General features: G+C 43.0%; 1 protein-coding gene across 2 annotated transcripts in view; it reads right to left on the reverse strand.

Moving 5' to 3' along the window:
• The window catches only part of VWA3B (von Willebrand factor A domain containing 3B), a 212,119-nt gene extending 205,973 nt beyond the window's left edge, over nt 1-6,146 (reverse strand). The window contains exon 1 of one of the 2 annotated variants that reach the window (XM_036880051.2): nt 5,961-6,146. In XM_036880051.2, coding sequence (XP_036735946.2) covers nt 5,961-6,060 — 100 coding nt within the window. In that variant the 5' untranslated portion in view covers nt 6,061-6,146. Of the gene's footprint in view, nt 1-5,634 lie in introns of both variants that reach the window. The other variant, XM_057496959.1, reaches the window with a different exon arrangement.
• Nucleotides 6,147-16,978: the final 10,832 nt, after the last annotated feature.

Consider the following 16,978-nt stretch of genomic DNA (forward strand, 5'->3'; position numbering starts at 1 on the left):
TGTCAAAATAAGACTTCCTGGTAACTTGGAAACAATCTAACATTAAGAGAGGATTGGTTTAATATAAATTACAGTGCAACCATTGAGTGGAATTCTATCAAAGTTATAATATACATGTATATTTTTTGATAAAGTAGATACCCACATATATTGCTAAAAGGCATCCATAAAATTTAATATCCTTATATACACACACAAAAAAATGTCTAGAAAGATATATGCCAATAGCTCTACAGCAGTTTTCTTTGTATGCTGGGAGTATGTGTGGTTTTTGCCTTTTCTATATTGTTTAAATTTTTGCATTATTTGGACATTCCTAAAACAGGATTTACTTTCATAATCAGACAAATACAAAGCTCTTCCATTTTGGAAAATAAACATTTACTTCTGAATCTTCATTACACATCAGTATTCCAATTAAAGTCACACCTGAACTTTTGCTTCCAAAACAAAGAGGATAAAACTCTGAGAGGAAACATACCTGGTGGAGTGGCTAATTGGGACCTAGTGACAGGGTGGGAACTGGACCATGGATCAGCCCAGCCAGTATATATGGGCTCACCTTCCGAATATTTTATTTTAAAGTTGGACTTAAACATTCTGACTCATGTAACCAGCTGTTCTGGGACCAACTGGCCTCAAAGCAATATGCAACATATTAAGTTTATCTAGACCTGACTAATTATAGCTTACGTACCCAAGAGGAAAGGAGTGACCCAACTGTGGTGTAATCTTAACCCCCTCACCGCAGCTTCAGGCAGGGCCTGATAACTTGAAGAAAGTGAAGTATCAACCAAGAAAAGGCAAAGCTGTAAATCAATGACTTAAATTTATTTGGGGTTTTAGGGATTATAATCCAGGAACATAGCCTGGGGAGAAAAACCCAGAAGGACACCAACCCCAAGAGGGGAAAAGGCTTATGGTTTTCAAAGGCAAAAAGGGAAATCCTGAGGGGGCTTATATGAGTTGTTGTCTTGCCAGTGGGTTTCAGCCTCGGGCAAATTCACTATGGATTCAGTGTGACCAAAGAAATGACAGTAGAGCATTCTTGGGGTGAAAGGGTTATACCCAACTTTATTCCCACGGTGGCAGGTCAGTCACTCAGAGCGAGTCCGCATGCAGCAAGCTGGTCTCTGTCCCTGGGCCTCTGTTCTCAGTGCTGCTACCACTCCAGCCTCTGCTCTGCTCTCCTGCAGCCTTGCAGCTGTACCACCGTGTTGCCCAGAGCACTGGGCGGAGCTCTTTATATAGAGTCAGTAAAACGTATTGGCCACGTGTGTAGTTACCTAGCTGACCAGGGCCAGGTGAGAATCTTGGTCACAGGAACCTTCATTTTATCCACAATTGTTCTCAAAGAATTACAATTGGCTAAAGCTATTATAACCTGTATTTAACTATACATACATAATTGGTTGCTAAGACTCTTCTCCAGGCAAAATGTATGCATACTTTTTTGCAGGAAGCAGATTTTTGTCCAGGATCCTTATGTTGTGACAGAATACTAAGTTTAAGTTTCTTCTGAGAATAGTTTCAGAGAAGATTATTTCCTATTCTATAAAGGCCCTATTTCCTTAATGGTCCCCGCTCTTATTTTTTTAGTTTACTCTGTCAATGTTAACTCCATTTTGTCTACATTTACCAAAGAAAGGTCTGCCTACCTCTGTATCCAGACTGTGCAACACATATAAATTTGTTATCTGGACTGTAAAACTTTTTAACAATGGAAATACTGCCTTTTCCCATTTCTAAAATTCTGCATTTCCTGAAAGTCTCTTGGTATGACATGTCATATACAGTAACCAGTTGGACCAAAGCTAGGGACGTTTTGTAAAAAGAAGTTAGAAAGTATTATTATTGGCAAACACTTAATTTTATATATATTTTGTGTAGTATCTATTTAACCCTTATGATAACTTTATGAGGTGACCAGCACTATTATTCTCATTCTACAGATGAGGAAACCAAGACAGAGAATGGCTTACTAACTTGCCCACCAACTCACAGCTGGTAGTGGGGTGTAGATGAGATTCACAGCCAGGTTGTCTGGCTTTAGAGTCTGTGTTCTGTGACCTTTATTATAACAAACAAATGCAGGCTGGGCTGAAGTTTCCATACACCCTATCTCGCAAATTCTTCATAATTCTATCAGCTACACACTGTGAACACCCCACTTACTTTTGACGAATCAGAAGCTTTGAGACTTCAAAAACTTGTTCAAGACCCACAGCCATTAAGTGGCAAATGCAGGAATCAAAGCCATTTCTTAACCACTCTATCATAACTGACCTCCCCCAGCCAGGTCCTGTGGCACAAGCCTGCAGACACCATTCCAGCAGGATTGCTTTCCAGGAGGGCTCCTGGGTCTTAATTAAATGCGGAGGACTAACCTTTATTCTCAGAGCACAGGTTCAGCAGGCTTCTTGGCTTGTCATTTTCAAGGTTTAAGAGATAATGATTTTGTTTTTAAGGTTTATGTGAACTTGTCCACATATGTCGATTCCAAAGGTACAGAAACTCCTAGTATTAGTGTGAATCTTTCCTTCTTTCTATAGGGCTTAATTTGATGGGGATGTTACAATAGAATCTGGAGAGTATCATGCAGGAGTTGAAAAGTTTAGAACTTCTGTGTAGGTCCTTCTGCCACTTTGGGTGAGTGACTCCTCTTGAAGTGGTGTAAATGTAGACAAAATGGAGTTAACATTGACAGTGAGAGTAAACTAGAGTGGAAGAGGGGAGGATTAAGGAAATTAAGTCCTTCCTCTTCTCAAACTGACCTTTCTCCAGTGAATGCTGAATTTACATTCTGCCAGACCTAAATATCCTGGACAAATATCTGCTACCTCCAAGAACGTAGCCTCTTTGCCTCCTGAATAGCCTTAGCAACCAATTGGGAACAGCTAAGTGCAAGTTACCATAGCTTTAGCCAATTGTAATCCTTTCAAAACGTGTGTAAAGCCCCCTCAGAGTTCCCCTTTTTGACTTTAAAAACCCTAAGCCCTTTTCTCTCTTCAGAGCATACATTTGTGTTTCCTCCTAAATCTATGTTCCCAGATTTTAATCTCTAAAACCCCAGATAAATGCTACTAATTGTTTTACAGCTTTGCCTTTTTTTGGTCCACAGCAGGAACACCACCTCCATGTCCCAACCCCCAAGGCTACTGCAAAGGACATACATGGCAACGAATGAGTGATGCTTGGGTAAGCACTTGGCATATCGGAAAGGGCTATATACAAATAAATTACTTAAAAATAATTGCACTTTAGTAATTGTGCTTTGTTTCATATACCCACGTTTACTCCAAGCACCTTTTTACCCCCAAGTTCCAGCCATATTGAGCTATGAAGTTTGGACTCCTCCTCCTTCTATCTTAGAATCACAGAACATGAAAACAAACTAACATGTTTCAACTTTCTTTTTGACATCTGAAACAAAGACTGCTGGCTGAAGGACTTTTAAATATGGCCAATGGTTCCAATAGAAACAAGACAAAGAAGCTCATAATAAACATTTCTGACTATTTCATCGTTCCAGCTGCTCTTTCTCTTCTCTGAAACACTCACCCACCTCCTAGATTCTTAGAAGAGGGAGCTATGTGCCATAGGCTAGAAGGGACACAACTACATAAACTACCCTACTATGGCTCCTAAACTGGATTCTGGAACCTTAAAGGTTTCAGAAGAGTCACAGGTGTTTTTAATCCAAAAAAACCTGTTCTTGATTCCAAATAAAAGGTGACTGAATCCTCCAGCTAAGGTGTATTTTCTAGTCTCTTCTGCATTCACGTGACTTAAAAAAATGAAATAAAAAAGTCTGGTTGGCTCTATTGAATCTGAGAACCTGTACGACTCATGCTGATTTAGATCTTAACCCTTAAGATTTTTTTAGCCTGAGAACAGCTGTACTGTTGGAAATGAAAGCAGCTAGAATATGGAACTTATCCAGATAAAACAAAGGAGGAGAGAAAGGGCATCTCACAACAGAAGGGATCATTCTACACCAATGGGGTAAGAGCTACTCTGTCAGAGCAAGGAAACCTGCCTGAGCCTTGGTGCCAAATGGCCTGACACCACAGCCCCTCCACACACAGCCCACCTGCTTTACCACCTCCAAGCTGGTCTTCGTCAGTTCTCTAAGATCTTTAGCCTTCAAGCAACATTTCAAACCCTGTCTCCTCCATGAAGCCTCTGCAGACCCCTCACCAGCTTTCTGGAGCCTCTCCCTGGGAAAGCCCCAAATTCTGCTTTGACACTTCACCAACATGGCCTTGGGCACTTCACGTTTGTCCTCACTAGATAAAAGAGGGCTCAAGGACTTCAGGGACAAACTATACAATTGCCCTCAGCATAGTGCCATATATACAAAGCAGGCACTTTGTATGGGTATAGGATTGAGTTAAATTGATCACTCAGAATTACTATGTATCCCAGTTTTTCTAACTAGGCTTAGATTGGGAAATATCTGTCTCTTTAACAAAGATACTATTTTCTGGATAATACTATGCTGTTATTATTTTTAGGGTTTCTTCATCTGAAGTTATTATAACTTGAGTAACAGACAAATCCAGAAGTGCAAAACAACAAATCCCAGTTAAGCACTGCCGTAAGTTTTAAAAGCTATCCCAAGCTCCAGAGTTTGGGGAAATAGGAAGGGATTTCCTAAAAGAAACAGGAAGTACAAACGCAGAAAGAAAAAAAGGAAGTGAAAGTCTGAGATGAAGACAGGGGCAGGCCAGTAGAGTTTGAGGGAAAAGTAGAAAGGTTAAGCTGGCACAAACCCAAAGGCCTCAAGCAAGGGAATCATGTACAGTCAGCCTGTGAGGCTGGAGTCTACCCATAGCAGTCAGCCTCGAGATGCCCCATGGCAGTCCTGAGGTGAGTGCCCGTGGGAGTCCTGGCTTAAGAGAGTAGGGCCCATATGGTCAGAGGCTGAGGCACAATGCATGACTTAGTGGCCATTAATTCAGCTTAGACGTTTGATATACTTCTGCCTGCTTTATTATCGACACCCAATACTTCCTAGGGCTTCCTTAGCTGCTGAAAAAGGCGGCTAGGTGGATGCATCTTGTGATTTAGGTGAGTTTTCAATTACGACTATGCCAGTAAGAAAGGACGCTGTATCCTGCTGCAACTCTCCCCCAGAAACACTTTATCCCCTACCCTACCCCACCCCACCATTCTTCTGCTCTTGAGAGGCAAGCAAAAGTTGTTAGCATCTACTCAAATAAGGCAGGTGTAAGAAGGGAGACTGAAATGGACTTCCCACAGCTAAATTAATAAGGGCCAAAAAAGAAAAGCTACGAAAAACTGAGTTGCTTCAGGCGGACGCTCATTTCTAAAAAGAAAGAGACCAAGAGCTCCCAAGAAAGGAAAACTCTACCGAGTGAAAACTAAACCTAATTTTTATGCCCTTATAAAGAGCAGAAGAGAATGGGGCTCATCTTAGGTGATTGTGAAAACCACATACGTGTGGAAGAAAGGGAGAGCCAGAAGATATTCCAGAACATAAAATTGTATTAAGTTCTAATCCAAGCAGATCGCTTTTGGGTTTCGACTGCCCTATTTGTCAATCAGTGTTTCTTTAAAATAAAATTCTCCTGGTTCTTGAATTGTTTCCAGAGCCCTACTGAACTTCACCTTCTTACTGCGGTTGGCCTACGGTAAGACGACCCTAGAGAGCCGGTTCTCCTGCAGAGCAGAGCAGAGCAGAGCAGCAGAGCTCGGGCGGGGGCGCAGTGTGCGCGGGGCTGAGCCACACGAGGGGGCTGGGGGTGCGTTTCTCCGCCGCGCCCTCGCACCGAATAGTCCAGTGAGTCCGGGCAAGTTCTAGACCCGTTTTCGCATCTTTGTGTGAGTGGAGGGGTTCAACTCGCAAACTGGAAAATTCTAAGGTTTTCCTCCGCAGGCTGCTGGAAACAGCCCCTCAGAAGTTGCGGCGTGGGAGGGACCGCATCCACACTTACTGGGCAATCTGTCAGCAGACAGCCAAGGCCGTTTCCGGTCAGCAGCCACGCTGCCATTCTCGGGGACCGTCTGACCCGAGCGGGCGGGCGAGGTCCGCATCCCGCTGGTTGATAATTCACGCGGACAAAGAGTCCGCGTTCGGTGAGAAGGATTCCAGGCTGTTCTGTGACCCGAGCGCGAGGCACGCGGCCTGTTGACCACCGGTTGCTCGGACACGGCCAATCACAGCGCAGCTCCTTAAGCAGGCTCCGCCCACTGAGCGCGCACGCGAGGGGCTGGGCCTAGGGGCGGGGCTCTGAGGCTGTGCGGCGAGGCGCAGAACGCAAGACTCCAGGTCCCAAGTGCCCGACGACCTTCGCTGCATCTCACGACTGAAACGAGGTTCCCAGGCCGGTGGACCGCTCCTGGCACTGTCGCCTGCGTCAGCTGGGACAAAGCCCAGGTGGACATTTGTATACAGTGTGATGACCTAGTTCACTCTTCATTATTTAGGGAGTGAAAGCAGGCCTGTGGCTCTCAATCTACAATCATTTGTGAGAAACAGTTTTTAGGCATAACTGTTCTACTATGTTCAGTGTACATCAACATTTAAAATAATAGCTAGAATTTATCCAGTGTCAGACAATGTTCTAAACACTTGAAATATATCACTTCATTAAATCCTCACAAAAGTTCTGGGAGAGAAATGCCATGATTATCCCATTTTACAGGTAAGTAAACTGAGACATAAAAGTAAGCAATTTGTCCAAGGCCACTCACTTAGTAAACGGTGGCTCCAGAATTTGAACCCAGGCAGCCTGCCTCAACACCCTGCCCTCTGAATGAAATGCTGTGTTGATCAGTTTTTAGCTTTAGTTTTCTCCAAAAGATTTTCTGTCACCTCAGTTGCAGTGTTCATTTAGAGCTGGATATTAATGCTGCAGTGAAAACCTACTGGATTTGGATGGGTTTTTAACAGAACACATGTCAATTTTAAATGTCATCAAGTAGGTCTGTTTTCTAATTCCCTCTCTCTCCTACACTTCCTGTTAACCTTACAATGTGGCATTGCTTCTAAATGCCCTGGATGCCTTTTAGCCTACTATCATAACCTGATACCACATTAAGAAGAATTAAACAATATCTAAACAGAAAAGTCCCAAACACATGAAAATTTAAAACCATTCTTCAAAATAGATTCTTATACTAAAAGCTGACAAAGACAATACTCCTGGGATGAGCTTTTGATCAAATGGAAGTGATGTTCAGGAATGGGCTTGAATCTTTCCCCATCAGCCTCCTCCTGCAGCTCCTGAGAAGAGGACACACACCAGCAGTGAGATGGACAATGAGCACTTCCTTAATTGAGGTCCCTCCAAGCCTAGTGCAGGGTGACTTGCCACCCTGTGTGGGCACAGCACTTGGGCACAAAGCTAGGGCCTCTCTCTTCTAAGTTCAGGCCTGTCTACCAGCTCCTTGCCAAGCCTGAAGGGGCAAAAGGGTGACACTGCTTATGTGGAGGAAGACAGTGAAGAGGGGCTGCCCACCAGAAGAGGTAAGCTCTGGTGTGGCTGCCCACTTTCCCCTTTGAAAAAGAGCAAAATGTCAGAGGAAGAGCCTCATCTGGGGATAACTTCACACTCATAAACTTGGCACTGCCAACATCCTCCTGGAATCAGATCCAATTAGATCAACACTCCCACTTCTTAAGGAATGAAGAGGAGAGAGGAAAAGGAAGAAGAATTAGAATATTCTCACTGGTGAATCTAATTGTAAAAATCTTAGGTAAAATGCCAGTAAGTTGAATTTCATAGAATATTTTTTAAATCATTATTTAAAAATGTGTAAAAGTACATACCTTTCTGCCAAGCAACGCCATTGCTAGGTTTCCTTGAGAACTCATGAAAGTATTTCTTTTCCTTATTTTTTATTTTATTAAGGTATCATACAATCTAACAAAGTTTCACATGAGCAACATTGAAAACACGAAATCATCTAGTTATCTATCAATAAGGGAGTGGTTGAAATTGATATCTTCTCCTTGTGCTATGATAGCAGTGTTAAAGATTAAGATAAATTTGTTATAGAAAGATCTCCAAGATATACTGTTGAATTTTTAATCAAGTTGTAGAACAAATACATTCAGTAAGGTGCATTTTATGTTAAGACACACACACAATTGTATGGATGCATTCATGTTTGTTTCCATACACAGCCCACTGACCACAGCAAGTCACACGACCCCACCCAGTTACTGAGCAATGGGAAACTATGAGGTGCACAGGATAGTTTCTGGGCAGGGGGAATCCCTCTCTGCGTTATATGCCAAGGTTTAGGTTTTGGAGAACAATAGCCAGAAAGAGATTATATGTCATGGGCTTTGTAAAATGTTAACATAAGAACGACCATCTGAAGAATCTATACATTCAGTTAACAAATTTCTCAGTGAAACAGGAAATGTAATAAAGAACTGTATTACTAAAAAAACAGTTTGCAAATCGGGGAAGCATAGCTGCTGTCTGTGAACCAAAAGTACACTCCAAGGACACAAAGAAAGGGATTGCTTTTACAGTAAAGGTTCCCGCCCAGGTTCCCCTCAGGTCTGTATGTAAATGAGGGAGGCAAGCCTTAAGTCTGGATTGGTCAATGCAAGTCACAGCTGGTTAGTTGATTTCCCAGCCAAGGTCTGTTTTGACTGCAGTAGCAGGACCACTTCTTGGGCTGGACCATGTCAGGGACTGGTTCCACTTAGGAGAATAGAAGTCAGCTGTGGTGCTTCCAGGCACACGCGATCGTGTGCAGCCTCCAGTCAATACATGGCATCCGACTCTATCTTGTTTTGGGTCTCTGTTAGCCTGGCGGGATCCATCCTGTTTTCAGGCACAGCTGGATCTGGGGGAGGCAAGAGTCACATGGTTTTGCCTTATTTCATGGTCCTAGAAGTACTATTAAAGACACCATTATATTATGGTAAGTCTGGATTAAAAAGCCCTACAAACTTATCTAGGAGTTCAGTGCTGTGGACATGTGGGGTTGGTGTTTTGGTTTTGTTTTTTGTTTTGCTGTAAGTTCAGGAAGAGTATCCTTCCAATAGTGTTAGCCTTCTTTCCTTTTTCAGCTCTCAACTAGAATTATTCTACTCTGGTCATAAGGTTTTTGTGTATACAAATGGGCCTTTAACTGTAGCTCACTGCCCTTGAAGAGAACAGGGAATTATAAAACCCCAAACAGAGAAGTGGAGGCATCTTGGTAAATTTCCTCCAATCCTGCATGGTTGTTGGGAGGGGCTGAGCAGGAACTGCTGGATAAGGGGAGCACAAAGACCACCCCACCTCTAGGATGGGCCAGTGGTCACACATATTTCAGAGCTGAGAAATGCCGGGAGAAAGGTCCCTGACCTCCTCTTCTCTGAAGGCTCCTTCCCCAGCTCCCCACCCCACAGGAGGTGGGGATCCTCTCAGTAGCCAAGGCTTCCAGGAGGCAGGCCTCACCCGACTGCTCTACAAAAGGAAGCTCCTGATTCCACCTCTTCCCTAAGTTGGCAGGTATTTGCCTCTACCCTCCAAGCCCCAGAGCCTTTTAGCTGAGCTTCATACTTGTCCTTCCCCCTGACCAATGAATCAACTAGGTTCTTAAATCATTAACAGACAAGGAAGAATTGTTGATTTTTAATTGCAGTAAAAGTTTAAGCACAATTTCGAGGAAGTCATTTTTTGTCTTATAAAGTCCTCTTTAACAGAAAGGATGGTTTTAAAAGAGTACATATTTAGCAGACTTCTTCCCTCCCTGGAGAACTTTTCCAGGCTCATGATGCATGCCAAGTTCTAATCCCTTGCAAAGCTTCAAGCACAAATCTTTAAGATTCCAACTGAATTTCTGGAAAGAGCAGAACAAGGAGTAAATTATGACTAATTTGAAAAGGAAATCCCGAAGAGCCATACTGGGAAAGAATAAACTCATTTCAATTTTAAAAAGCAAAAAAGAATTGTAACTCCCTTTACTGAAATGTATCCATTAATTGGCTCTATAAAACTAGGTATCCTGTATATGTGGCATATTCATTGTTTATTCCTCATCTATTTAAATACAGATGGGTATCTAAGTAGCTATACGATTGATTACCTTGGTAAGATGGTCCTTCATTTTATGTAGAATTTAACAGTTTGGGGGCTTATAAGCCAAACATCATAAAACCAATTAATATAAAATAATTTCTGTCCCTGGGTCTCACTCCTTTCCAAAGCATAGAAAAAGGGAGGGTGAAGGTGTAGGAATCAGACTAGTGGGCTGATGGGCCTATGTACTGAAGAAAGACACTAACTGCTGTGTAACCTCGGTTCAAGTAAATTATAATTTCTGATCACTTTTCCCATATGTCATGCCACATTATATAGGGATCATAAAATGTATATGCCTTGCCCACCTCCTAGGGTGTTGGAAGGCACAAATGTGAAACAGGGAAACTACCATTATCAAACACCATACTCAAAGTCACATCATATATCTGAGCTTGAATCCAGCACAGGAATTGGATGAAGACTGGGAGTGGACGGAAGCAAGGGACTTCTTTCTGGGCCCCGACCAATGGACATGGCTGTGGAGGAGAGAGCAAGTTGTGAGTACTGTGTAAGTTTGTAGATCCAGAGAATCCTGCATAATGGGCCCAGAGCACAAAGCTCAAGGCAGGACCACCTATAAGGGTGTGAAGGAAAAGGGTTGCCAAGTAAAGAAATTCCAGGAATGAGGCTGATCAATCTGGGTTTCCTGTGTGTGTCTGTCAAGCTGCCAGGATAGACACAGACCAGAAATGGAAGGAGCCTGGCTTTGGACCAGAGTGTGAACTTCAAACCAACTAAAGGTTGATGCCCATAAGAAAACCCACACCTCGGAAGGAAGGGCAAGAGAGCCAGATTTATGGATGCCAGCGGTTTGTGGAGAACACAGGCAACTGTGCTGGGGCTGCCCTGGACAGCACACTCCTAGCAGCTCAGAAGCCCCTTTGCAGCATCCAGATCTTTTCACTCTCTTGGACTTACCCAAGATGCAGGTCCAGAGAGTAGGAGAAGCAAGCATTGTGGGCAGCAGTGCTCAGAGGCCCAGTTAAAGAAACCCTCCCCCACCCAAAGCCAGACCTGACTTTTAAAACTGGATAATGAAAGTAAAATTTTAACCTGAGTGGAGAGAAGCCTTTGTATTCACTGTTTGGTCCACCTGGAATGTCCTTCCCCCAGAAAGCCACATGACTCACTCTCCTACCACCTTCAAGTCTGCTCAAATGTCACCTGCTCACTGAAGCCTTCCTTGACCAGAGCACTGAAAACCACAGGCAACCTCTTCATCTCCCCTGACTCTCTGTTCACCTTCTCTGCTCGATTCTTTTTCATACATAGCTCACATGGCCACCTAACTTCTACTATATTATTACTTCTACATGTTATCTGTCTCTCCCCTATAGGTTTGTGTGCTCTTGGATAGCAAAGATCTTTTTTTTTTGTTCACTGCTTATTTGCAAGGGCTAGAATAGTGCCTGTAATGCAATAGGTCCTCCTTGCATCTTTGTGGAATAAATAAAAATGTGCAAAACCTAGATCCAATTGCTTTTCTTGTAAAGAAAAGGTAACTACTTTCATCAGTCAGTAGGGTAACTACTTCATCAGACTAGTTAAAATAATTACCTTATTACTAGGTAATCCACATTAAAAGATTTATCTTCCTCTTAATAAATAGAAATAGAAAGGCCAACTGTGGCAATCTGTGGAAGCTCTTTACAATGATGCTAGCTGCTGTAACAAGCAAACCCAGAAACTGGTTCAAACACATTAGCAGTTATTGTCCTGCTCACATAAAGTCCCAAAGTGATATTCCTGATCATCAGGCCCTCCAAGCAGTGATCCAGGCATCCAGGCTCCTATGTCTTCTGAACCCACCATCTTTATCACTGACTTACAAGGTGCTTGTCTCCTCAAGCCAGCAGAAGGGGAAAGAAAGCTAGAGTGGCACTGTGAAGGTCAACTGCCCAGTTCTCATAATGTACTACAGCTACATAAGATGTTACTGCGGGAAGCTGGAGGAAGAATATAGGGAGCTCTCTGTAGTATCTTTACAAATTCCTGTGAGTCAATAATTACTTAAAAATAAAAGTTAGGAAAAAAGAAGGGTGGCATATGTTTCAAAGTTTATATAGTTGACTTTATGAACCTCTGCTGATTTTCTCTTGCTCTTGACAGAGGCAGAACTATAATTTCTCTGGGATGTTGGGTACATTGTGAAGTCAGGTACATTTGGGGGTAAATGTGGGCCAATTCAGTGATAAAAGTATCGTTTTGTAGGTATTAGAACTTCTCCATCAGTGTCTTAATGATCCTAAAAACATTAACAAGAAGTGGAAGTTCTTTTTATACCTTCAGGAAAAGACAGACCCAAGAAAGAGCCTCCTTCTGCATGTAATAGTCAAAAATCTAGTTTCCAGTGAAGAAAAAGCCTGTGGTTGTTCCTTTCCTCCCTGCAAATGTTTTCAAAGTCAAATATTTGCAAAAAACTTTTCACATGCATAAGCCTAACCCTGGACCTGGGCCTGTCTGTGCAAGCTTCCACGAAAGGAACAATGGCAGGGGGTGCCCAAGAGTGTGATCGCCCTTGATAGTATTGTTCCAACTGGGCACTCAGTGTTCTTGGTCCCCATGGACATCTTTATGGCCAGGCATGGGGCTTTGTCGACACAAACACATCTGGCAATCTCCAGACGCTCTCGTTGACTTGCAGTGTTAACCTCCCGCTGAGACACAAGTGGAACTCCCATGAAAACCTGCTCTCTCTGCCCTCCTTCTTTGCTTGTCTGTCCTTTGCCCTGGAGGCCTTCTTCCTTGTTCCCACTGTGGACACCCACAGTTAGGGATGGGGAAAGATGTCTTTGCAGACTCAGCAAGGTTGTGTTGCCTCATTTAAAGTTATAATAAACAGGACCACAATTGTTCAGTGGCCAATATCTTTTAAAACAGAACTTCCCTAAGGAACAGGAGACTGTTTTGAGAAAGTAGCTTTTGGTACTGTGTTAAATGGCATTCTGTCACAGTCACTTATAAAGAGAGTGTTTTATCCTATGTTTTTCAGCCAGTATGGGTACCCTACAGTTTGTTTAGTACAGTGGTATAAACTGTACTTTTCTACCCTACTACAATGGAAATAAGAGAGGGTGCTGCTTACTAAAACTAGAGGCCCTTAATGTGACCTTCTTCTTCTAGTTAAGACCCCCTTGTTACTATTCTTTCTTTTATGAAAGAGAATAAACAAGCCCTTTGTGTATCCTCCACGGGATTTGTAGCTATCTATAGGTGGAAGAATGCTGTCCTGTCTTCCAAAAAGCAACTTATGTGAGCAATCAGAAACCTAATCCTTTCTGATATTTCATTTCCCTTAAATAAATAATTTTTGAGGTTTAGTTTCACTTTAAATTTGCATTTTTATTGCACTTTCCATTTAATTCAAAAAATTGACTTAAAGCGTGAAAGTTAAAAATGTAACCAATGTTAACTGAAAGTCACCTTTAGCAGCCCTGATGGAGTCCTTGCTCTCACCTTGTTGGCAAGCCTGTGGCCTGAGACCTCAAGCGGCATATTGGGTAAGGCCCTTTCTCAACTCACTCACAAAGAATGCACAAGGGACCGCACATTCCTAAAGCACAGGCCTGCCTACTCTTTCCAGGAACCTGATTGCTCTGGGCAGAATACTGAATCTAACGTGGCCTGTACGCTACAGTTGACCAAGTAACCTGTTAGTTCCTTCTGCTTGCTACACAGTTGTTGATTCACTGGGACTAGAGAAGAAGCAGTGAAGGCAAGTCATTGATTTAACTGGGTAAAATAGATTGACCTTAATGGTCAAAATTGAGCATAGCCTTGGCACCCTGACTGCAACAGCCATAGCAGATCTTTCATGCGTGAGGTTTCTCTATCAGTCCTGGGATGCCCTTGGCCCCCTTTCACTGACCACCCTCTGGGAGGCCTATCACTGCAGGGTTTGCTTCTCTACTCTGTCCTCCCATTCAGAGGTCCCTCCCATGAAGCTTGCTCCCATCATCCACTCTTAGGTTACTCAGGCTACTTGGTACCCCTGTAGCATCTAGATTCTGAGCCACACTATTTGCAATAACATGGTGCCTCATACATTCACTGTATAGCTAGTTGCAGTTTTGTCTCTCTATTTGTGTCCTCCACTGAACTAAACACAAAGTAGGTAATCACTATTGCTTACTAGGCTTCCCATAATAGCAGAACTGCAAACACACACACTCTCATTCCAGGGATATTGATCCCTCAAGCTGAGTTCTCTTTCCTTATTCTCCCCCTGGACAATTCCTCCCCATTAAGGTCCAGCACTGATATCACCTACTTGATAAAGCTTCCCTCTAGTCTCTACAGTCCCTCAGAGCACCACCACGCCTGACTGCTGCAGTTGTACATTGAACTGACTGGTGTGGTCCTCTCCTCAGCACCACTTATCTTTCCCTTTAATGCCCAACACTTAGTGTCTAAACATAAAAGAGACCAACACATTTTTAAGGCATCAAACGATAACCAATAACTAATCTCCCATCACTATATTCCTTAAATTCATTTTTGGATGTCCACGAATGATCTGTGAAAATTTGTTAATTTTGTATTTTCATTTCCATTATTAATCTTCTTTAATAACATGCAACTATATTCTTGAATCATTCATTAATACTTGAATGATGTCCTTCTAACCAATGGGATATGAGTTACCATGTTTGTTTGTGTTTATTGATATGTTGATGTCAGAAATTAAATGTCTCAAATAATTAGACAAAAACTGGGAAAATATGAAGAATATAAAATGATGGATTCTTTCAAGTAAAAGCTAAATGACAATCAAATCTACCCCTATTAGAGGTTTCACAGCAGTCTGAGAACAGTGATGGGGAAATGGAGTCACCATATCATACAGTAACTGAAACTACAGCAGGGCCAGTCAGAACATATCCTTGCTGCAAGTTGAAGTGTGAGCCCCACAGGGTAACATCATACCTCAGTAGATATCAACTTGAATTCTATTATATTTCATGGCCTTTTTGCATTATGTTACCCATTTCTTTTGGTTTTAAATCTGTATAAGACTTATAAGCATGAGTAGCTTATTACTAGCTTTACATTGGGACATTTAGGAAATATTATAATAAAAATAATTAAGAGAGTAGTGGGAGAGAGGGGCGGAAGATGGCGGCGTGAGTAGAGCAGCGGAAATCTCCTCCCAAAAGAACATATATCTATGAAAATATAACAAAGACAACCCTTCCTAGAATAAAGACCAGAGGACACAGGACAATATCCAGACCACATCCCCACCTGAGAGAAAACAGCAACTCGCAAACCGGGTAAGATACAAGCCCCGGCCAGGCAGGGAGCCGAGCGCCCCTCCCCCCAGCTCCCAGCGGGAGAAGAGTAGGCAGAGCGGGAGGGAGACGGAGCCCAGGACTGCCGAACACCCAGCCCCAGCCATCCGGACCAGAGTGCAGGGCCCTCGATACTGGGAAAACAGGGCAGCAAGAACAGTGAGCGGGCACTGGAGGCTGGGCGCCGGAGGACATAAGAAAAGCGCGCGAACATTTTTTTTTTTTTTTGCTTTTTTGCTGTTTTGTTTTGGCGAGCGCTTTTTGGAAGTCTTAAAGGGATAGGGACCCCAATACTAGGGAAACAGGGCAGAAAGACCGGTGAGCAGAGGCCTGAGGCTGGCACCAGAGAATAAAGAAAAACGAACGACCACCTTTTTTTTTTTTTTTAATTAAAAACTTTTTTTTTTTTTTTTTAATTTAAAACTTTTTTTCTTTTTTTTTTTTTCTTGGTGGTCGTTGTTTTGTTTTGGCGGGTGCTTTTTGGAAGTCTTAAAGGGGCAGGGCGGGTCACTTAATCCAGAGGTAGGGAATCCGGGGATCTCTGGGCACCCTAACCCCTGGGCTGCAGGAAGCACGGAGGCCCCTTACAGAGATAAATAGCCTCCCAGCAGCTCCTGCTCCAAAGCGACTCCACCATTTTGGAGTAGCTGCCCGAGCCAGGACACGCCCACAGCAACAGCGGAGATTAACTCCATAGCAGCCGGGCAGGAAGCAGAAACCCTGTCTGCGCGCAGCTGCGCAGCACAAGCCACAAGAGGTCGCTGTTCTCCCAGGAGAGGAGGGCCACAAACCAACAAGAAAGGAAGTCCTTCCAGCCGTCACTCGTCCCAGTTCTGCAGACTATTCCTATCACCATGAAAAGGCAAAGCTACAGGCAGACAAAGATCACAGAGACAACACCAGAGAAGGAGACAGACCTAACCAGTCTTCCTGACAAAGAATTCAAAATAAGAATCATAAACATGCTGACAGAGATGCAGAGAAATACGCAAGAAAAATGGGATGAAGTCCGGAAAGAGATCACAGATGCCAGAAAGGAGATCGCAGAAATGAAACAAACTCTGGAAGGGTTTATAAGCAGAATGGATAGAATGCAAGAGGCCATTGATGGAATTGAAATCAGAGAACAGGAACGCATAGAAGCTGACATAGAGAGAGACAAAAGGATCTCCAGGAATGAAACAATATTAAGAGAACTGTGTGACCAATCTAAAAGGAACAATATCCGTATTATAGGGGTCCCAGAAGAAGAAGAGAGAGGAAAAGAGATGGAAAGTATCTTAGAAGAAATAATTGCTGAAAACTTCCCCACACTGGGGGAGGAAGTAATCAAACAGACCACGGAAATACACAGAACCCCCAACAGAAAGGATCCAAGAAGGGCAACACCAAGACACATAATAATTAAAATGGCAAAGATCAAGGACAAGGAAAGAGTGTTAAAGGCAGCTAGAGAGAAAAAGGTCACCTATAAAGGGAAACCCATCAGGCTAACGTCAGATTTCTCAACAGAAACCCTACAGGCCAGAAGAGAATGGCATGATATATTTAATACAATGAAACAGAAGGGCCTTGAACCAAGGATACTGTATCCAGCACGACTATCATTCAAATATGACGGTGGGATTA

This window comes from Manis pentadactyla, chromosome 2, assembly GCF_030020395.1.
Source record: "Manis pentadactyla isolate mManPen7 chromosome 2, mManPen7.hap1, whole genome shotgun sequence".
NCBI classification, from domain to species: Eukaryota; Metazoa; Chordata; class Mammalia; order Pholidota; family Manidae; genus Manis; species Manis pentadactyla.